Source organism: Rattus norvegicus, chromosome 5 (assembly GCF_036323735.1).
Source record: "Rattus norvegicus strain BN/NHsdMcwi chromosome 5, GRCr8, whole genome shotgun sequence".
Classification (NCBI taxonomy): Eukaryota; Metazoa; Chordata; class Mammalia; order Rodentia; family Muridae; genus Rattus; species Rattus norvegicus.
In genome coordinates this window covers 19,994,386-20,018,253 of record NC_086023.1, presented here as the reverse complement: position 1 = coordinate 20,018,253, position 23,868 = coordinate 19,994,386, and the positions used below count along the sequence as shown (strand labels likewise).

The window sequence follows — 23,868 nt, the reverse complement described above, 5'->3', positions numbered from 1 at the left end:
AAAGAACAGAACCACATGATCATTTCATTAGATGCTGAGAAAGCATTTGACAAAATTCAACACCCCTTCATGATAAAAGTCCTGGAAAGAATAGGAATTCAAGGCCCATACCTAAACATAGTAAAAGCCATATACAGCAAACCAGTTGCTAACATTAAACTAAATGGAGAGAAACTTGAAGCAATCCCACTAAAATCAGGGACTAGACAAGGCTGCCCACTCTCTCCCTACTTATTCAATATAGTTCTTGAAGTTCTAGCCAGAGCAATCAGACAACAAAAGGAGATCAAAGGGATACAGATCGGAAAAGAAGAGGTCAAAATATCACTATTTGCAGATGATATGATAGTATATTTAAGTGATCCCAAAAGTTCCACCAGAGAACTACTAAAGCTGATAAACAACTTCAGCAAAGTGGCTGGGTATAAAATTAACTCAAATAAATCAGTTGCCTTCCTCTATACAAAAGAGAAACAAGCCGAGAAAGAAATTAGGGAAACGACACCCTTCATAATAGACCCAAATAATATAAAGTACCTCGGTGTGACTTTAACCAAGCAAGTAAAAGATCTGTACAATAAGAACTTCAAGACACTGAGGAAAGAAATTGAAGAAGACCTCAGAAGATGGAAAGATCTCCCATGCTCATGGATTGGCAGGATTAATATAGTAAAAGTGGCCATTTTACCAAAAGCAATCTACAGATTCAATGCAATCCCCATCAAAATACCAATCCAATTCTTCAAAGAGTTAGACAGAACAATTTGCAAATTCATCTGGAATAACAAAAAACCCAGGATAGCTAAAGCTATCCTCAACAATAAAAGGACTTCAGGGGGAATCACTATCCCTGAACTCAAGCACTATTACACAGCAATAGTGATAAAAACTGCATGGTATTGGTACAGAGACAGACAGATAGACCAATGGAATAGAATTGAAGACCCAGAAATGAACCCACACACATATGGTCACTTGATTTTTGACAAAGGAGCCAAAACCATCCAATGGAAAAAAGATAGCATTTTCAGCAAATGGTGCTGGTTCAACTGGAGGGCAACATGTAGAAGAATGCAGATCGATCCATGCTTATCACCCTGTACAAAGCTTAAGTCCAAGTGGATCAAGGACCTCCACATCAAACCAGACACACTTAAACTAATAGAAGAAAAACTAGGGAAGCATCTGGAACACATGGGCACTGGAAAAAATTTCCTGAACAAAACACCAATGGCTTATGCTCTAAGATCAAGAATCGACAAATGGGATCTCATAAAACTGCAAAGCTTCTGTAAGGCAAAGGACACTGTGGTTAGGACAAAACGGCAACCAACAGATTGGGAAAAGATCTTTACCAATCCTACAACAGATAGAGGCCTTATATCCAAAATATACAAAGAACTCAAGAAGTTAGACCGCAGGGAAACAAATAACCCTATTAAAAAATGGGGTTGAGAGCTAAACAAAGAATTCACAGCTGAGGAATGCCGAATGGCTGAGAAACACCTAAAGAAATGTTCAACATCTTTAGTCATAAGGGAAATGCAAATCAAAACAACCCTGAGATTTCACCTCACACCAGTGCGATTGGCTAAGATCAAAAACTCAGGTGACAGCAGATGCTGGCGAGGATGTGGAGAAAGAGGAACACTCCTCCATTGTTGGTGGGATTGCAGACTGGTAAAACCATTCTGGAAATCAGTCTGGAGGTTCCTCAGAAAATTGGACATTGAACTGCCTGAGGATCCAGCTATACCTCTCTTGGGCATATACCCAAAAGATGCCTCAACATATAAAAGAGACACGTGCTCCACTATGTTCATAGCAGCCTTATTTATAATAGCCAGAAAATGGAAAGAACCGAGATGCCCTTCAACAGAGGAATGGATACAGAAAATGTGGTACATCTACACAATGGAATATTACTCAGCTATCAAAAACAACGAGTTTATGAAATTCGTAGGCAAATGGTTGGAACTGGAAAATATCATCCTGAGTGAGCTAACCCAATCACAGAAAGACATACATGGTATGCACTCATTGATAAGTGGCTATTAGCCCAAATGCTTGAATTACCCTAGATCCCTAGAACAAACGAAACTCAAGACAGATGATCAAAATGTGAATGCTTCACTCCTTCTTTAAATGAGGAAAAAGAATACCCTTGGCAGGGAAGGGAGAGGCAAAGATTAAAACAGAGACTGAAGGAACACCCATTCAGAGCCTGCCCCACATGTGGCCCATACATATACAGCCACCCAATTAGACAAGATGGATGAAGCAAAGAAGTGCAGACCGACAGGAGCCGGATGTAGATCGCTCCTGAGAGACACAGCCAGAATACAGCAAATACAGAGGCGAATGCCAGCAGCAAACCACTGAACTGAGAATAGGTCCCCTATTGAAGGAATCAGAGAAAGAACTGGAAGAGCTTGAAGGGGCTCGAGACCCCAAAAGTACAACAATGCCAAGCAACCAGAGCTTCCAGGGAGTAAGCCACTACCTAAAGACTATACATGGACTGACACTGGACTCTGACCCCATAGGTAGCAATAAATATCCTAGTAAGAGCACCAGTGGAAGGGGAAGCCCTGGGTCCTGCTAAGACTGAACCCCCAGTGAACTAGTCTATGGGGGGAGGGCGGCAATGGGGGAAGGGTTGGGAGGGGAACACCCATAAGGAAGAGGAGGAGGGAGGGGGATGTTTGCCCGGAAACCGGGAAAGGGAATAACACTCGAAATGTATATAAGAAATACTCAAGTTAATAAAAAAAAAATAAGAAAAAAAAATGGGGTTCTGAGGTAAACAAAGAATTCACAGATGAGGAATGCTGAATGGCTGAGAAACACCTAAAGAAATGTTCAACATCTTTAGTCATAAGGGAAATGCAAATCAAAACAACCCTGAGATTTCACCTCACACCAGTGAGAATGGCTAAGATCAAAAACTCAGGTGACAGCAAATGCTGGCGAGGATGCGGAGAAAGAGGAACACTCCTCCATTGTTGGTGGGATTGCAGACTGGTACAACCATTCTGGAAATCAGTCTGGAGGTTCCTCAGAAAATCGGACATTGAACTACCTGAGGACCCAGCTATACCTCTCTTGGGCATATACCCAAAAGATGCCCCAACATATAACAAAGAAATATGCTCCACTATGTTCATAGCAGCCTTATTTATAATAGCCAGAAGCTGGAAAGAACCCAGGGCACTTCAACAGAGGAATGGATACAGAAAATGTGGTACATCTACACAATGGAATATTACTCAGCTATCAAAAACAATGACTTTATGAAATTCGTAGGCAAATGGTTGGAACTGGAAAATATCATCCTGAGTGAGGTAACCCAATCACAGAGAAACACACATGGTATGCACTCATTGATAAGTGGCTATTAGCCCAAATGCTTGAATTATCTTAGATGCATAGAACACATGAAACTCAAGACGGATGATCAAAATGTGAATGCTTCACTCCTTCTTTAAAGGGGGAATAAGAATACCCTTGGCAGGGAATAGAGAGGCAAAGATTAAAACAGAGACAGAAGGAACACCCATTCCGAGCCTGCCCCACATGTGGCCCATACATATACAGCCACCCGATTAGACAAGATGGATGAAGCAAAGAAGTGCAGGCTGACAGGAGCCGGATGTAGATCGCTCCTGAGAGACACAGCCAGAATACAGCAAACACAGAGGCGAATGCCAGCAGCAAACCACTGAACTGAGAATAGGACCCCATTGAAGGAATCAGAGAAAGAACTGCAAGAGCGCGAAGGGGCTCGAGACCCCTTATGAACAACAATGCCAAGCAACCAGAGCTTCCAGGGACTAAGCCACTACCTAAAGACTGTACATGGACTGACCCTGGACTCTGACCCCATAGGTAGCAATGAATATCCTAGTAAGAGCACCAGTGGAAGGGGAAGCCCTGGGTCCTGCTAAGACTGAACCCCCAGTGAACTAGTCTATGGGGGGAGGGTGGCAATGGGGGGAGGGTTGGGAGGGGAACACCCATAAGGAAGGGGAGGGGGGAGGGGGATGTTTGCCCGGAAACCGGGAAAGGGAATAACACTCGAAATGTATATAAGAAATACTCAAGTTAATAAAAAAAAAAAAAAGACTCATCCCATGTAGCGGCAGTGGAGTTTGACCACCAGTAGCTAAGAGAAGTGGAATTTAAAGGAAGAAACCACAACCCAAGGGGGTAGGGATGGCGTCATTGGAAAATGTCAAGAATACCAGTGAAAAATCACAAGGAGGAGCTTCCTGTTTCTCAAGATTGTTTAACTTTATGGTCCGCTAGTTCCTGGGAGAAGCTTCCTGCTTCTCAAGATTGTTCTCTAAGATTTTAATCTAACTTTTTGGTCAGCTAGTTCCTGGGAGAGAATTGTCGAACCAGCCGATATAATTACCCATTCTATGGTCCTAGGAGAAGCTTGCTGGAACATATAATCCCAGGGCCTAACTGGTTTTTTTCTTCTACTCTGAATCTTTGTCTTGGGGGGGTGGGGAGCAACCTTAAAACTTCTACCTTTCAGTATGTTCCCTGTATTTCTACCCTCTATTAAAAGTAAAAATAAGCAAAGATTAGACCTTGTATCTTTTGCGTAATGAATTAACTAGAAAAACCAAGACTTTAATCATGAATGAATTTTAGCCTCTGCCAAAGAACTTTTATGCATCTAATGAGATGATCACGTGGTTTTCCTCTTTCATTTGGTTTATGTAGTGTATTGCTTTTATGGATTTAGATATGTTGGACCATCCTGTATCTCTAGGATACAGTCGACTTGATCATAGTGGATAATCTTTTTAATTTGTTATTGGATTCAGTTGGCAACTATTTTATTGAGAGCTGTTAAATATAATCTCATAACAAAAGTTTGTCTGTAATTTTCTTTGTTGAATCTTTTTGTAGTTTTGGTATCAGGGTAAGAGTGACTTCTTAAAAGAAATTAGAAAATGTTCTTCAGATTCTAATTTATAGTATAATATCAGGAGTATTTGCATTAGTTCTTTGAAGGGCAGGTAGAATTCTGCACTAAATTAATCTGGCACTGGGAATTTTTTTTGGATGGGAGATTTTTAATGACTGCTTTGTTTTCCTTAGTTGTTAGGAGGTCTGGTTAAGTTGCTTATTTAATCTTGCTTTAACTTTGGTACAACTGCTAAGTCATATATATCAAGAAATCTACCCATTCATTTTAGGTTTTGCAGTTTAGTGGAGCCCAGATTTTTAAAGTATCCCCTTAAAACTTACTAAGTATTCCTAGTGTCTGTTGCTAGGTCCACCTTTTCAGCTCTAGTTTTATTCGTGTATGTCTCCTCTTTTAATTTGACTAAGGTTTTGGCAACATTATTGATTTCTCCAAGAACAAAGTCTTCCTTTCATTGATTCTTTCAACTGTTTTTGGTTTGTTTACTTCTTTCTCATTTATTGATTTCAGCCATGAGTTTATTTCTCGAAGTTACACTTTTTGGGTTTTATTTCTTCTTTCTTGTTTTAGGGCTTTCAGGTGAGCTATTAAATTACTATGAGAGCTCTCCACTTTTTTCTTTTATTGAGAAATATTTTTTCATAAAATATATTTTGATTATGCTTTTCCCTCTCTCAACTCCTCCATGTTCCTCCCCACCTCTCTTCCGCTGAAGATCCATAGCCTTTCTATCTCTTACTAGAAAGCAAACAGTTACTCGAGGAATAATAATAAAATAAAATAAAACAAGATTGAATAGGATTAAGCCAACAAACAGAATGAAAAGAACCAAAGAAAGGACAGGAGAAACATGTAGACATAGAAACACAAATTCACACACAGAGATAGTTCATGAAATCACAAAACTGGAAGCTATAATCCATGTGTAAATGATCTGGGGGGGGGGCATCTGGCACAAAATTAATAGACAGAAACATGAAGAGATACTACTGAGTTCACTGAGTTTGTTTGGTCTTGGCCACCTATTGTTGGGCATGAGGCCTACCCATGAGAGTAGTTGGTTTCCCCAATTGATTTCATTTAAATTAATTTTAAAAAGTTTTTAATTTCCTTCTCAATTTCTGCATTGACGTATTTTTGTTCAGTTGTGAGTTGTTAACTTTCCATGAATTGTAAGCTTCTGGTTGCCTCTTTTGTTTATGTCTAGCTTTAATCCATTGTGGTCAGGTAAGAGACTGAGTGTTATTTTAATTTTCTTATATCTGTTAAGACTTGCATTTTGTCTAACTATGTGATTAACTTTGGAGAAAGTTCCATGCGTTTTTGAGAAGATATATTCCTTCCTATGTGGGTGAAATGCTTTGTAATACCTACAGGATCATTTGACTTATGGCATCCTTACGCTCATTAGCATTTCTCTTTAGATTTTGTCTGGATGACCTGTCTGTGGTCTTTGGTGAGAGCAAGATATTGAAGTCTCCCACTACCAGTATCCATAAGTCAATTGTGTGGTAGGGTATCTTTCATAAATTTGGGTGTTTATATATTTGGTGTATAATGTTTAGAATTAGAATATCATACAGATGGATTTTTTTTTCTTTGATGAGTATGTAATGTCTTTCCCTATTTTTCACATTAGTTTTGGTTTGAAGTCTGTTTTGTCAGATATGAAAATGCCTATCCCAGCTTGCTTATTGTTTTCATTTGTTTAGAATACCTGTTTTCATTCTTTAGTGATGTCACTCCTTGATAGGATAGCATGTTTCTTGGATTCAGCAGAAAAATGGATGCTGTTTTCAATTAAACCTGTTTTCCTGTGTCATATAATTGAGGAAATAAGACCATTAATACTGATCATTGTCAATTTTGTTATTATAGTATGAGTTTTTTTTCTTCTTCTTTTGATTTACTGTTTTGGAACTATTTATTTATTATGCCTTCTTTGGTGTCGTAAGCTCTTCAGACTGAAGTTTTCTTTCTAGTGCCTCATGGGTTTGTGGATAGATACTGCTTAAATGTTGCATTATTATGGAATGTTTTATCTTTCTTTGTATATTGTGATTCATAGTCAGGGCTGGCATTTGTGATCTCTTGGAGTCTATAGAACAGGACCTTCTGGTTTTTAGAATCTCCACTGAAAATCAGATGGTTTTGAATGGATCTGTCTTTATGCATTACTCGGTCTGTTTCCCAGACAACTTTTAATATTTTTTCTTTGTTCTGTACATTTATTGTTTTTATTATTGCTTGCCATTGAAAATTTCTTTTCTTATATCTATTTGGTGTTCAGTATGCTTCTTGTACCTTTTTAGGTACCTCTTTGTATAGGGTTGGAAATTTTTCTTCTGTACGTTTTTTGAAAATATCTTTTCTGCCTTTATTCTACTTTTTTCTCCATCTTCTAGTTCCATTACTTGTAGATTTGATATTTTCATGGTGTCTCAGATTTTTCTGGATGATTCTTTTGATTTAGCATTTTATTTGATGAGGTATCCATTTCTCCTACCTTGTCTTCAATTCCAGAGATTTTCTCTTCCATGTTCATGTATTATACTGTGTTGCTGAGGCTTACCACTGAGGGTTTTGTTTGATATCCTAAATTTTTCATTTTCAGCTCTATTTTAGATTGGGTTTTCTCTAGATTCTGTTTCTACTTTCCTGTCTTACATTGCTTTTATCATTTCATTCTTTTAGTGTTCTCACAGGCTTCATTATTTTTATCCCCTTTAAGTTTCTGAAAGTGTCATAATTGCTATTTAAATGTCCTTATCTTGTGCATCAGCTATATAGCACTTCTTGTGGCCTGATGTAGTAGGGTTACTGGGTTCTAATGAAGGCACATGGTCTTAGCTATTAATCTCTGTTGTTTTGTGTAGGTGTCTAGGCATCTGGTGTTGGGATAATTGAGCCAATTCTAGTTGATAATACCTGATCTTCTCTTTGTTAAGTTGGCATTCCCTTCCTTGGTTTCTGTTGCCTTGTTGGCCCCTAAGAAATTGTGGTAGCTATGAGTTGCTTGGTAGAGAGTAGTTCTGCTGATCATTTGGTAGAAGAAAGCATGGAAGTGGGCTAGGGGAGAAACTGAGCAGCACGTTGTGAAAAAGTTAAGGATAATTTGTTCACACAAAGAGTCAGGGTATTCAGGAAGTTACAGGTACAGTGGGACAAAGAATCTACAAGCAGATTGCAGTAAGGCAAAGAATAATTTGAAGAGACAGGGATTCAAGACCTATGAGGATCCTAAGTCTGAATTAAGAATTGGAGCCAGCAGGGAATGGAGTGGAGGTGGAAGAAGGTGTACCTGTAAGCAGGTAATGTTACCAGGCTGAAAATAGAGAGATCATAATGGAAGATAGGAAGTATAGTGTGTGTTCCCTACCTGAGTCCCTACAGGGTATGGCCAATGAATGCCCAGGTAAAAAGTGTTCTAGGCACCTTGGGCTGACACAAAGGAACAGAAAGGCACTAGAAGGGGATGCTGAGAGGCTCCATGCAAAGGAGGAATTCTGGGTCCACGCCAAGGTTTGATGGAATGGAGGTATGATGGGAGGATAGTCCCCTACAGGTCTTAGGAGAGACTGCGAGACTATAATGGACAACAGGAAGGAGAGTGAAATTTGCCATCTGACTCCCATCCTCGCAAGACTTTTTCAAATACTTAAACTCACCATAAATACAAGAAAAAAAAATCTCATGGTTAATATTAAACATATGAAAAAGAGAGTGTATAATGATAATAATGTTCCCAAATACTTCAGTGATTCCTGTAAAAAAATATATAGGCCAAATAAGCAGGTTATAGTAAACAAAACTCTCTGGACTATATCAAGGTGCATGTCCTATGAATATGGGAATATTTAAAAGACCAACCTTATTCTAACTGTGATTTTATTCTTTTCACCAAATATAATATAAGCTTATATGTCTACTCAGAAATGATGAACTTCTGGTAATGTTTGGTTCATTCCAAGTTTTACTTTAATTTATGGTACTTCTAACTACAATTTAACAACATGGCATTAATTGTTCCTGCTTCATGTTTTCTACTTCTATTTCCTTCTGGATTCTGATCATAGTATACCTAGTCATGATCTGATAACTTGACAAAAGGTAAAAAGTAAAAAACAAGGAATATCTTGAAAACAACTTTTTTACTTCATTACCTAATAATGTTACCTGAACTTTGAACCTTGTCTAAAGAGGCAGAATAACACATATTATTTCTGATGACAGTTAATCATATAGAAACAATGACTATTAAACACAGTATTTCTCTCTAGCTATTGTTTTTAACCATGTGGTAGGTTTATTTGTAAATCTGCTAGAACAAAGACAGCCATGAATTTAACTGATCACCTACAAGACATATGGTGTTTAATAGGAAGACCCCAATTGACTGCACTCATTTCAAAGCTCCCACCAGCTGTATCATTTCATTAATGAGTTTTTACTACACTTTATGACTTACAGTAAAGTTGTCTTCATGTCCATCCTGAAATCGAGTCCCATCTCTTCCAGAAAGATATATAGGTGCTGAACTCCTACAGTGTCCGTATAACACAATATAAACCTGTGAGCTGGTCCCTGCATTTGGAAAGTCACTAGTGATTATTAAAACTTTCCAGTTTCCACCTGCAGAAGCACAAATAACAAACAATGTTATCTCAGACCATTCTAAAGACAGGGTTCAAGACAGATAAAAATGACCTCTTTTCAACTCACTTGGAAAAGTGTCATAATCCTGGGTTTCAAATTTAATTCTGTACAACTTAAGATAATTGCCAAAACTAATTGCAATCAAAAGTATTTCATAGTAAATTTCAAAATAAGGGTAGAAAATTGTGATTTCTTCTTGTTGGTCATGCCTGAACCCTGAGAGTCACTATAAAACTTCCATGAAATTTCCAGTATTTTGATAAAATATGTTTATCCAGAATTAAACATTTCACATGTTTATTTTTATATGTCTACTCTCTAAAATAGTCAGAAAGAATCTGAGACATCTTGCATCCATTCATTTAACTGTCCAGATTAACAAATTATACTGAGGCCCACAACAATGAAAACACTGAATCATCAGCATGTAAGTGGTACTAAAATAAATGATTCACTGTGAATATAGCAAAGGCCACAGTATCCCACTACAGCTTCATTTTAATTTTGTCAGGTGTTTAGAAGCTTAAACATCTAAAATGCAACCAACATGTTAATTAGTGAAAAATTAGAGAGCATGCTTATAATTTTACAAAAGAAAAATAACAAAAAATTCATGACCCAAATGAGATTCATTAAACTGCAATTTTTTGTTCCAAATTGAAATAAAATGTGTTTTATATTTGATTGTTACAATAAATAATCAAATTCTAGATTTAAATTGTAATAATATTTCAAATAAATGCTGTATTTGTAAAATTTTACTTAAAAACTCAAAATTTTTTACTTTACTTGTCCAACAAAGGTAAAAAAGCCACACCATATTATCTAGGTGATTCGTCTATTGTTAAAAATAATTTCTTTAGTTAGTAGATGGTAACAACAGTAGAAATCATTAAATGTCAAAAAAATTAGAGCTAGAGGACTCTAGCTGTTGCTGGTAGATTGTAAGGATATTGGTGCTTGATGGAGTAGAGAATAACTGTGCTTTTCAGTCACTGCCGCCTTACCAATGCAAGAAGAATCTCACAGAGAATTAGCTGCTAAATGTGCACAGGTCAAGTTAATAAGGAAAGAAATTGCATTTCCAAAAACTAAGATGCAAAAAGATAAAAGTGTAAAAGCAAAAGTTTAAAAATTAATGAAATGTGATGTCAAAGAGAGCTGTGCCTCTATAAATCATTGAGTTATTGCTAGAAATCCAGTTCTAGGGAGGAGTTAGAACATGCAAAATGTCTTCATCCTTAATTTGCTTATGGTCTACATAAAAATACATACCAAAAAATGTAAAAAAAAAAGTAACATAAAAATTTTCTTATTATAAGATTGTGGTAAGGCAAGAGCAGATCACAGATACTCTAACTAAGTCAAAAATTAAAGAGAACAACAAAGAAGCAAAGGGAGGCAGGCAACCCATACCAATAAAGATAAAAGAAAATGCAAAAGCTGTCCATCATCTTTACAGACTGTACACTCAGAGATGTCTAAACTGAAGGCTGAAGTGTCCAACGCATATATAACCTATATTCCCCATAAAGAAGGGAGAAAGAATATAAACTAAAAATTAGAAATATGCTCCCATATCCATATAACTCACGGGGCACAAAGATGAGAGTCTGTTGAAAAGGTGAGTAAGTAGATTAGAATAAAGCAGAATGCAGGTATGGGCAGATATGTTGATAAAATCCTAAAGCAATCATTCCATGTACAAAATTAGTAAAAAAAAAAAAAAAAACCTAGTTTCTATCTTTAGGAAAATATACACCTATAGTAGATATATCTATAATACAAAACTTGTATTAAAAATGGGACCAAATTGCTTCACTGGGAAGTTCCTTCCATTGTTTAAAAACAACACCAATTCTACACAACCTTTTAGAATAGTTTTGAAATCATTACATAAGCACACTACTCTGATATAGAAACTAGAAAAGAAAGTATTATTAGAATTTCAAATATAGCAAAACACATGCAAAAATGTCATAATGAAAATGATTACTTATGAAACATGAAATTCATACTAGCTTTACAAGAATCAGAAAACTAGAGAGGAATATTAAGAAGACAACTTAACCTTCGAGTTTATGCCAGGAATAAAAAAATTTAATATTCTTAAATTGATCAATATAATTCATCGCATGAACAGAATAAAAGAATACATAATCTTATACCCTGCATCATTATTCATTGGTGATATGCAAATTAAAGCCACAGGGAGTTATGGCAGTGCTATAACTGCAGTGGAGGGAAAGCAACCTAGAATGGAGGGGGAGAAACTCTATCTGTCAACATGGTGCAACAGGAAACTGCCCCATAATTTGGAAACAGTTTGACATTTTATTACAAAGTAAACTATACCGGCTGGTTTTATGTGTCAACTTGACACAAGCTAAAGTTATGACAGAGAAAGGCGCCTCCCTTGAGGAAATGCTTCCATGAGACCCACTGTAAGGCATTTTCTCTCCTAGTGATCAAGGTGGGAGGACCCAGTCCATTGTGGGGAGGTGCCACCCCTGGACTAGTAGTCCTATAAGAAAGCAAGCTGAGCAAGCCAGGAGAAGCAAGCCATGGCTTCTGTATCAGCTCCTGCTTCCTGCTTGAGTTCCAATCCTGACTTTCTTTTGGTGATGAACAGCACTGTGAATTGCTGAATAAACCCTTTCCTCCCCAACTTGCTTCTTGTCCATGATGTTTTGTGCAGGAATAGAAACCCTGACTAAGACATCAATGAGATATAAAATACATTCATACAATTCTGGTAACTTACCCAAAATAATAGAAAGTACTTTTCCATAAATTATCTTAATAGTTTAGTTCACAAAAGCCAAAGTTTGAAGTGAACCTTACCAATAAGTGCTAAATAGCAAACTGACTCTTCAGTAAAACATAGGTTTGCTTCCTAATCCCTGCTACTTGTAAAGGTGACCTCACTTAGAAATGGGGTCATTGCAGATGTACTTGAAATGTAAATCCAAATAAAAGTTGGAAGATGAGGGGCTACTTCTTTCTGAGTTAGTTAAAGAGAAGAATCGGCTTAACAACAGATTCCATTCCAAAATTGGAAGACTTCTAAGTAAGTTCTGTCTCCATCTCTTCAAATCCTATGTCTAATGTGTGTGATGTCTTCAACAACATGGTGTGGCCTCCAAGTTCCAGGAAGCAGCCAAAGGCAAGAATAGCCTAATATTGATTTGGAAATTGTTTGGACACTATTGACCAACCACTCAAAGGCGGGTTTCCCCATGCCTGGTGCGAATTTTCAGAGACTGAACCACATTATACTCCCACCAACAGAGATCAGGTATTCACCTTCGTCACATGCCAGCCATATGTTATCATTTATGTTTTTTATCTTAATCACTCTTACTGGATTAATATAAAATCTCATAACAATTAGACTTTGCATTTCCATTATAACTAAGAATGTTAAATCTTTTGAAGGACCAGGGAAAAATTCAGAACCCCTAGCAAATAGAGTAGAGCCAAAAATGTAGGTTAGCCAGTTCAGTGACTCTGTCCCAGGAACTAGTGACCATAAAGTTAGATTACAATCTTGAAAACAATCTTAAGAAACAAGAAGCTTCTCCTTGTGATTTTTCACTGGTATTCTCAACATTTTCCAATGATGCCATCCCTACCCTCTTGGGTTGTGGTTTCTTCCTTTAAATACCCCTTTTCCCAGCTACTTGGGGTCGAACTCCTCTGCCCCTGTGTGGGATACAAGTCTCAACCCCAGTGCACTGGTTCCTATCAATAAACCTCATGTAAATTACAGCAAGGACGATTTCTCATGAATTCTTCGGGGGTTGTGTCATTCCCGAGACTTGAGTGAGAGTCTACCCGCTTCGGGGGTCTTTCATTTGGGGGCTCGTCCAGGATTGGCGACCACCCTCGTCTCTGGAGACCCACTTGGAGATGAGATATTGTCTGTGTTTTTGTGTTTCTGTGCCAGCTGAATTCTGGTTCTTTATTTGTCCACAGTTCTGGTTTTTGCAGTTGCTCATGTCTCGGGTAGAGACAGAGGCTCGCGTCTCGGGAGGAGATGAGGAGTGTGAGCGGTAGATGTGCCAGGGGCTCATCGATTGTGCTGCCCTGAGATACATCCCAAGAGGTCTGGATGGACCCCAGGGACTCCTGGGAAGTTCCTGTTTGAGTACCTGTGAGGATATGGTAGTTCTGTAGTTCTCCTGGATTGGAGAAAGCTACACACCCTCCCGGCCATCTGTACTTCTGGAGTTTTGTCTGTCTAGGTGGAGACAGACATTTGTTAGTCTTTGTCTGTGTGTTTTAGGTCTCTGTTTTGTGTTTCTTGTGACTTTGACAATGGGATAGACTGTGACGACTCCTCTGAGTTTGACTTTTAGACCACTGGACTGAAGTTAGGGCTAGAGCACACAACTTGTCAGTTGAAATTAAGAAAGTACCATGGCAGACATTTTGCTCCTCAGAGTGGCTGGCATTTGAGGTCGGCTGGCCTTCAGAGGGCACCTTAGACTTAACCATTATTTTTGATCTGCTCCCCTTCATCTGTCATTGGTGAGCTCACAGAAGCTCCCATCTGAATCACTTCAGTTTTGTGGTGATCTCGTGGTGGTCACTTGTTTTTTGTTTTTGTGCGCACTTCTGTTTTTGTCTGTTAATCTTTTTTTTTTTTTTGCTTTTAAAAATAACCAATATTTATAGACTCTTTGACATTAAATCTTTTATAAAGCCATATGCTACACATATAACACCTTCTCTCTCTGTAAGGTTGACATTATTCAGAGAGACAGTCAGACCACAAACCACAAAACAATAGTCAGACAACAAGCACTTTACAGCGCCCACCACAGTCTGTACACTAAGAACAGTCCTAAGACGGCATCCGCCTTCTCCTTCTTCAATCAGGATGAAGCTGTCACTGACATTCCAGTAACATGCTGACGTGGTTGTCATTGTTTCCAGTCACACCAAACTGACATCAGAGAGTACAAGGTTCTTTAATCAAACAAAAAATTAGTCTTATTTAAATTAAGAGAAATTCACTTAAACTAAAAATAATTTATTTGAGCTGAGAGTTTTAAATACCTAACACATTTTTTCAGGGAAATGTTGGTACCATCTCTGAGCCAGCTTTCCTTCCTCCAGACTGTATCTGTATAAGAATATATAATTTACTTATCTCTCAGTCATTTCAGAAACTACCGTATCTCTGCCCATACTTAGGAATTCCTACAGACGACCTGCTCGGTAACAACTCTTACTATGATAAGATGCTTGCTTTGTACCTTAATCCTCCAAGAACACATCAAAAATGGACATTCTATGACAGAGTCAGTCATTTATCTCAAAGCCAGAATAAAAAATAACACCACGAAAGGAATCTCAGCATGTTCTGACCACTGCTGCAGGAACACAGGAACTCAGCAAAGTACAGACATGCAGGAAATCAGCACTGTATAGGAAAATTAACAATTAAACTCCACACACCTTCAACAACTGAAGTAAAGGTAGACTCTTAATAAAACCATATTATTAGTCTTTCTCAAGGCAATCATTAGCTACAAAAGAAAATTTATTTTATATCCTTGGTCCATAAGAAGAAGTATTTATTTACACCCTCAATGGACTAAAAGAGGTTTTAGATGTCACAATTAAAATTGTATGCTTCCAAAAATATCATATCATCAATGCAGTTAACTTAAAGTTTCAGATATTAATAACTTCATTTAGACTTCTTAAAAAATCAACACAAACATGCTTCCTAGAGTGCAAAATGCTTCTTATTAAATACTTCAGGAACACAAAAGAAATTTGTTCGGAAACACAGGAGTCCTTTGCTGAAGGGCCTCATCCCAAGAGACACCCATTGCCGGCAATGGGCGCCAGACAGAATGGCCAGCTGAGGAAGCCACAGCACTGGAGTCTGCTCGGTCTTGGCATGGTTATTTGTACAAGCTCATGGTTGGACTCTGGTACATGCACATGTATGCATCGCAAAGAAGTCTGCGCGCACAGCCTTGAATCCTTCTGGAGTCCAAAGAGTGCAGGTCCTCCAGAGACATCTTCAAGTACTCTCCTACTTCTGGGCAGGGTGTCACTTGTGGAATGTTGAAGCCATTCTGACCACCATCTCGATCAGCCATGCTGTCAAAGAAGAGCCAGGCAGAGTCATCCTTCCCGTACTTCACAAAAGCAACATAGTGGCTGGTTTCTATGCAGAGCACAGCAAATAACTCCATCTTCTGACATGGGATGCAGCCATGTCTCCAGTCCCAGTCGGGCAAGTCTTTGGGAAGTGATACTGGATGGTAAGTGTGATTCAGTCTTCTGGGATGAAGGTGAACCTGAGTGCTGCAGGTCTTACAGAACTGCTTGATCTTCCCTGCCGAGATGTCCGGGTCATCATAGCACTCTCTACACTCATACATGGCGAGTCCTCCACAGATGCGGCACTGCCTGGGAGTGTCTTCAAGTAAATCTGTCATATTTAATTCCAGGGAAGGAAAAAATTTTTTAAATAGTTTAAAGTCTTTCCCAAACCAAGGCATCTGGATAATCAAGCATGATGGTGCCTCCGCAAATTTCAGGTTGCTGTTGATAAAAGAACATTCTAATAACTGCTGGATTGTGGGTACTCCGACTTTCTCATTTTTTTCCATAAAAATTTGATAGAAGTTACAGTCTTGAACTTTTTGACCTGCTGACCATATTTTTAACAATGGTTCAATCCTTAAAATATCATGAAACAGGATGTTTAGAAATTCTTCAGGATCTTTTTCCTCAGAGGTAAATCCTGATGCAGCCTCAACTTTTTCAAGTATTTTCCTCAGCTTCATAATCTTTGTGGCACACACATATCCATATATTCTCAGAGGATTGACTATCTCTGTCCTCAGTAGCTCTTGAGTCTCACTGTAATACTCTACGTCATTCTTCTCTTTGGGTCTAAGTAATACAGTGTCCAGGGCAGAACTAAAAGCAAATAAGCAGAATAAAGTTGAGTCTAAGTAACAAGAATTGTAATGGCCCTGGATGCCTTTCTTCTTTCCAATCATTATCTCTAAACCTTCCTTTTCCATTTTAGGTGGCGTATTTTCTTCTACTACTTCACTTAAGTAGCCCCCAAATGCTAAAGAGTTACACCTTTCGATCTGATTGGAAACAGGCTGCAAGGATGCAAACCTAGAGTCTGGTCTGCAGCTCTTCAGTTTCACGAACAGTGCTTTCTTCAGGGCACAGGTGAAATAGCGCGTGCCCCTGAAAGTTCCATCCGTGCAACCTGCGCATTCATCTTCCGGTTCCAATCCAGCGAGCACGTCACTGAGCCCTGGTGGCTGGCCAATCCAACGGATAACCCCATAGAACGGGGGGTTCTCTTTTACTTCAGCCAGTGAGCCCACCTCTAGCCCGTGTCCATTCCCAGAAGAGCTGGGCAAGGGTGGACTCTCCTGGACAGGCGTGCTGTTCAGCTCCCCCATCACAGACTGCACTGACAGAGAGAGAGTGGACTGTGAGCCATGCTGCCATTAGTGTTGGGCATCTTTGTCAGGCTGAAGGGTAAGGAGTGGAATCTGTTCTCGCTAGACAAGGAGTTCATGGAAGGAGGTTGCGGTGGAGGCGATGAATGTCCGAAGTCTGAAGACATCTCTGTAAGTGACTTTGCAGGGTCTTCTGCAACTTCATCAATGTACCATGGGTTTTTGGACTTGGATTGTTGTTGTGAGTCAACAGATGACCCATTTAAGGTATAAAATAATTCAGATCTGTTTCTACTTCCAGGGTCTGAGGTAGATCCTGTAACCTTTGGTTTATTATGACTAGATGAGCCTTTGTCACCTACACCTCTTGACATAAAGGCAAGTTTGGGAGGTCTCCTTTCCTGTGTCACGCTATCTGGGATGATGTCATTGATGTGTAGGAGAACTGTACTCTCAACACTTGCAAAACTGCAACGCTGAACCCCATCAAACCTTCCATCCCAGTTGCCAATAGGGTTATCCATGTCCACACCAACAAAATATCCTAGACTCTCTTTTCCTGGTAAAACATCACAGAATATCACTGTTCCAGATTCTGTACTTTCTCCAACCTTCAAAGAAACTCTGGAGTTTATTTCCAAAGGGGGAGGTTCAACCTGGACTGTATCTCCTGGGCCTGCAAAATCACTTTCCAACCCATTGTCATCATCTTCTATAAGCTCCAGCTTGTCCAATGCAACAAACACACCACAGTCCTCATCACACTGGAAGAGCTGTTTTCCTTGATACACCCCATCAGTGAAACCTTGGCCACGACCTTCTTCCAGTAATTCTACTCCAAAGAAAATCCCCGACACCGTCCTCTCCGCTAATAAAGGTCCTCTGAAGCGTACAACTCCTGGAAACTTCTCCTCCCCAGATCGCAGCTGTACTCTCACAGGACTGCCCACGTCTACCTGGAGGCCTTTACTTAGTCGGATTCTGTTTCTAAATAGGCTGAGCCTCTCCTCACAGTTGGTAATTGCCAACAGTAACTCTGTGAATTTTTCATTTATTTCTACAACATCCTTTTCATCAACAAACAGAACTGCATGCGGTTGCTCTAAGATTTTTAATCCAATCTGATTTTTCTTGCCTTTAGCAGAAGGAACTCTTGAATGCCCCACGGAACAGTCTTGGATGTACTGTCCTATGCTCCCTTTGGGTACTCTCAGGAGCTTCTGTGTCTGTTTGTTACACTGCATTCTTGAAGAAGCAGATAAAAAAGCCGTTCTTCCCAGTAGGGTGAAGTAACTTTCTCTTGGTTCCACAGGCCTGAACTCATTGTGACAGTAACTTTCAGAACATTAGCTGGCAAAAAGGAACCACTAGTAAATCTGTCATAAAATCCAAAAAAAATGAGCTCACTGTAAGTCCCAAAGCAAGATTTTAGCAACCTGGCATCCATGTTGTAAAAAGACAGCAATTCAAAGTGCCTCAGGTGCACGGGCCCCCGCGCAGCCGAACCTGCTACCTGGGCCCGCCCCCACCTGCCCCCGTCTGTTAATCTTTTGATTGTCTTTCTGTGTGATTGAATGCTATTTGTCCTCTTCAGAGGACCTCGAGTTTTCTAGACTCTCTTCTTTTTTTCACTAGTCCACTTGAGATGTTTGTTAGTAGCTGTTACAGGAAATACAGAATCCTATTAGAGACCAGAATGTTCCAGACATGGATGGAAGGCCCTCACTTCTGCCTGTTGACTTCAATATGCCTGAAGGTAGGGAGGGACAGGTCTACCACCAGGCTCCAATGGTGGGTCTCTGAGGGGCTAGAAAATGCCCCACCAATTTGGCTAAAGTAAAAAAAGATATAAAGAAAAAGTTGCAGAAACTTGAGGGGTTAAGCTAAGTTGATGAGAGAGTTAGTGTAAGTTGCAGAGAAAGTAAGGTTGAAGTGCAGTTCAGGGTGAAAAAGAAAGAAGGCAAAAAGAGCAGGAAGATAGGGAAGAAAAGAGACAGAAAGAAGAGGAAGCTAGAGAGATAAGACAGGAGAGGAACTTACACAGTAGTTAGAGAGACTAAGAAGACAGTACCTGGCAACAGAAGAGAATTACTGGCTAAAGATCATGTGCCTATTATAAGGAAAAAGAACACTGGGTCAGGGACTGCCCCAGCATAGAGAGGAAGGCCGCTCAGTGTTTTGTAGATACAGGGGCCCAACACTCTGTGTTCCTATGCCCAAGTGGGCCAGTGTCCATCAAAAGACCTTGGGTAGAGGGGGCTACTGGCAAAAAATAATACTCATGGACTACCCGAAGAACAATGGACCTTGGCATGGGCCGGATAACCCACTAGTTCATGGTCATCCCTGACTGCCCCTATCCCTTGCAAATGAGAAATTTGCTCTCCAAAATGGCTTGTGTGGACTGAAATGGCTGGGTGAGACCATATGTATGCATATCTGCAGACTGTTTGTGGAACTTAAGACATAGGCTGACCCTATCTTAGTGCACAAGTAGCTGATGATGGGAGATGTGTGGCTTAATGCTGTTCTGCCTGGAACACACCGCTCCTGTCAGCTGGGCACTAACAATTATCACCCAGTCCAGGACTTCTTTCTTCTGCCTGAACTGGGTATCCCAAAGTCAAAAATGCTTTGCCTTTAAATGAAATGTCCCAAAGGATGAGACCACTGGTCAGCTGACATGGACTAGCTTCTCCACTGGTTGGGGGCAATCTGGTCACCTTGCTGCCAAATCCTGACCTGGAGCCACCACAGCACGAGTGTCAAGAACTGGCAGGAACCCATGGGTGGAGGGAAGACCTCTGTGACTGATCAATTGACCCCTGCTGAAAATGGAGGCTACCTTGTCTACAGACAGGAACAGTTCTCTTCATGAAGGTCAGAGATGAGTGGGTGTTGCCATGGCGGACAACACAAATGTCATCTGGGATGGACAAACCTCTACCCCCCAGCACATCAGCACAGATGCCTTTGCCATCTCTTGGATGCCCTGATGAAGCCAGCAACTGTGAGTATTATTCTTTGCCCAGGACATCAGGAGGGAAGAGATTCAGTGGCATGGGGCAATAACAAAGCAGATCAAGTGACTCGAGAAATGGCTATGCAGGAGCCTATCTGGGTTGCAGGCCTGCAAGAGACAGCCACTGAGAACTGGGATCATACTAAGGGATAGCCTCACTTAGAATGCACAACAGAAGAAAGGGCCCAATTTTCTTAGAAGAAAAAAAAGACAATGGCACACTTGAGGGAAAGCTATACTCCCCAGAGAACAAATAAAAGACTCACTTTGCCAAATACACAAATGGACTTATTTAGGAGATAAGAAGCTTATCCAAGTAGTTAAGCTATATGTAATAGACTTTAGGATTTTAGCCAGAGAGACAGTCAAAAAGTATAAGTATGTCAGCAAGTGAATGCTTAGCAAGCAAACAGGACAAAGAGACCTAAGGAGTTTAGTGGGAAGTTGAAGTGAACTTCATTGAGATAAAACCAGGAAAATATGGTTACAAGTATCTCCTAGTGCTTGTAGATACCTTTTCAGGAATAGATAAAAGCTTTCCCCACCAAGCAAGAGATGGCCTCGGTAGTCATCAAGAAGATACTGGAAGAAATCTTCCCCCAGTTTGGAGTTCCCAAGGTAATCTGGTCAGACAACGGCCCTACATTCGTTGACCAGGTAAGCCAGGGTGTGGCCAGGTATTTAGAGGTTGATTAAAAATTACATTACAGACCTCAAAGTTCAGGAAAGGTAGAGAGAATAAATAGAACTCTAAAAGAGACCCTGACCAAATTGACCTTGGAGACTGGCGCAGACTGGGTGTCACTCTTTCCCTCTTGTTCTCTTCAGAGCAAGAAATATCCCTTCCAGATTCAGTCTTACCCCCTTAGAGATCTTATATGGGGCCTCAGCTCCTCTGACTGTATTAGATGATGTTAATTAACCAACAAGTTATAGTAATAATGATTTGTATGCCAGGCTAAAAGACCTACATGTGATACAGAAAGAAGTCTGGTCACAGCTGGCAGCAGCCTATGCCCCGGGGACCCCTGAGACAGTTCCAGGTCAGAAACTCGGCTACATACAACACAAAGCCCAGACACTCGAGCCTCACTGGAAAGGCCCATACCTGATGCTGCTGACCACCCTGACAGCCATCAAGTGTCAGCCGTCACCAGTCATGTAAGAGCTGTTGGGACAGGGGTGGGGGAGCAGAGGCACACTTAGATCTTCAAAAAGCTCCCTGGATCTGCACGTCAGATAAGTGGATACATCAGAGACATGACTGGGGGTTGCTGTAATGCTCACTTGAGGAGTGTGCTTTAGAAACAAGAATTTCATGTTTGCCCTAGATTCCATCAAGATAGGTCCCCCAATTGTAAATGCGGGGGTAGGCTTGACATCTATTGCAAATCATGTTACACCAGCAATATCATGTTTTACAAGATCAAAAAAAAATCAATATTATGAAGTTACTGAAATTTAGTTCTATGATTAGAACTAGGCACTAGAAGAAATGGGGAGATGAAGGACCGGGAAAAATTCAGAACCCCTAGCAAATAGAGTAGAGCCAAAAATGTAGGTTAGCCAGTTCAGTGACTCTGTCCCAGGAACTAGTGACCATAAAGTTAGATTACAATCTTGAAAACAATCTTGAGAAACAGGAAGCTTCTCCTTGTGACTTTTCACTGGTATTCTTGACATTTTCCAATGATGCCATCCCTACCCTCTTGGGTTGTGGTTTCTTCCTTTAAATACCCCTTTTCCCAGCTACTCAGGGTCGAACTCCTCTGCCCCTGCGTGGGATACAAGTCTCAACCCCAGTGCACTGGTTCCTATCAATAAACCTCATGTAAATTACAGCAAGGACGATCTCTTGTGAGTTCTTGGGGGGTCGCGTCATTCCCAAGACTTGAGTGAGGGTCTCCCCACTCCGGGGGTCTTTCACTTTAATGTTTCTCAGCCATTTGTAGTTCATCTTTTGAGAACTTTGTTTGCTTCGATGTTCATTTTTAATGGGATATTCATTTTCTTAACATTTAGGGCTTTTTGTTTGTTTGTTTGTTTGTTTGTTTTACATATTGTAGATACTAACGTTTCTCAGATGCATATCTAATAAGGACCGTTTACCATTCTGTAGGTTCCCCCCTTCACCTGAATGATGCTTTGCTTTGTTGTATAAAAGTATTTGAGTTTACTGTTATCCCATTTATTAATTGTTGGTCTTAATTCCTTTGATATCACAGTTTTGTTCATAAAGCCCTTTCTTACTTTCTCTTCTATCAAATTTAGGGGGTTGGGTCTTGTACTGAGGTTCTTGATCCATTTGGAGTTAAGTTTGCATAAAGTGAGAGACATGTATATTTTTAATTACTACTTCTATATCTGCATGTACATGCAGTCATCCAGTTGAACAAGCACTATTTATTGGAGATGATGTCTTTTCTCCTGTGTATATTGTAGACTACTTTGTCAAAAAATTAAGTGCCATAGGCTAGTGTGATAATACAATGGGGAAAAGTTCATTCTGTCAAGCCTAGTGAACTGATACTGATGCCCAAAACCCAAATGGTAGGTGTTGTGTTTATGTGATGGTTCGCATATGCTTGGCCCAGGGAGTGGCACTATTAGAAGGTGTGGCCTTGTTGGAGGAAGTGTGTCACTGTGGGGGTGAGCTTTGAGACCCTCCTCCTAGCTACCTAAGGATGCTCAGTCTGTTCCTGGCTTCCTTCAGGTAAAGATGTAGAACTTAGCTCCTCCTGCACCATGCCTGCCTAGATGCTGCCACGCTCCTGCCTTGATAATGGACTGAACCTCTGAACCTGTAAGCCAGCCCCTATTAAATGTTGTCTTTTATAAAGCTTACATTGACCATGTGTCTGCTCACAGCAATAAAACCCAAACTAAGACAAGTTGGTACCAGGGACTGAGGTATTGCTGTGATAGGCCTGATCATGCTTCTGTTTGGAAGAATGTGGATTTGGGGACTTTGGATTTGGAAATGGGCTATCTTGTTAGGAATGTGGAAGTCTTTGTTACAGAGAGTGATTTGAATTGTGCAGGCCAGGCCCAACAGATTTCAGAGGAGAAGAATTTCTGTATGTTCTGTAAAGACTGCTTTTGTAGTATTTTTGTGAAGAATGTGGGTGCTTTGGACCTTGGCTGAAGAGTCTGCCTAAAGCTAAGGTAAAAAGACTCAGAATAATTGCATTGACAAAGGAAGTCTCAGAAACGCCCGTCACAGATTTTGTTCTCTGGTTAAGTCTCTTGAAGAGCATTTTAATGAAAAAAAAAGGAAGTTGAGAAAGGAGAAATACAAAATATAAAGTTCGAGTATTAAAGGGACACCCAGAGGTGAAATGGAGCTGAATCCTATGTTCAAGAATATTAAACTGAAATAAGGGAGTAATTACCTTGGAGCAAGACCCCACCCAGATAATTTAGCTCCTGACAACTTCGCACAAACCTTTAATTCCAGGAGACAGGCATACAGATCTCTAAATTCAAGGTCAATCTACAGAGTGAGATCCAGGACAACCAAGTTTAGGCAGTGGAAGAATTATAAAAGAGGAAGCTAGTGATAATGTTATAAAACAAGGAGACCATGTTCCATGTCCTGCAAACAGCAGAACTCAGCAGCTTTGGTCATGTGTCTGGTTTCCTTTGGGTGAAGATGTAGAACTCAGCTCCTCCCTCACCATGCCTGTCTGGATATTGCCAGGTTCCTGCCTGATGATAATGAACTGAACCTCTGAACCTATAAACCTGCCCCTATTAAATGTTGCCCTTCATAAAACTTGCATTGATCATGG

General features: G+C 40.0%; 1 protein-coding gene and 1 pseudogene across 9 annotated transcripts in view; both read right to left on the bottom strand.

The window, feature by feature from the left end:
* Rp1 (RP1, axonemal microtubule associated) overlaps positions 1-23,868 on the bottom strand; it is a 462,084-nt gene that overhangs the window by 362,558 nt on the left and 75,658 nt on the right. For 8 of the 9 annotated variants that reach the window (XM_063288395.1, XM_063288397.1, XM_063288399.1 and 5 more), the window contains one exon: positions 9,411-9,574. In XM_063288395.1, coding sequence (XP_063144465.1) covers positions 9,411-9,574 — 164 coding nt within the window. The remainder of the gene's footprint in view (positions 1-9,410; positions 9,575-23,868) is intronic. The other variant, XM_063288396.1, reaches the window with a different exon arrangement.
* Positions 14,559-18,545, bottom strand: Cyld-ps1 (CYLD lysine 63 deubiquitinase, pseudogene 1; annotated as a pseudogene).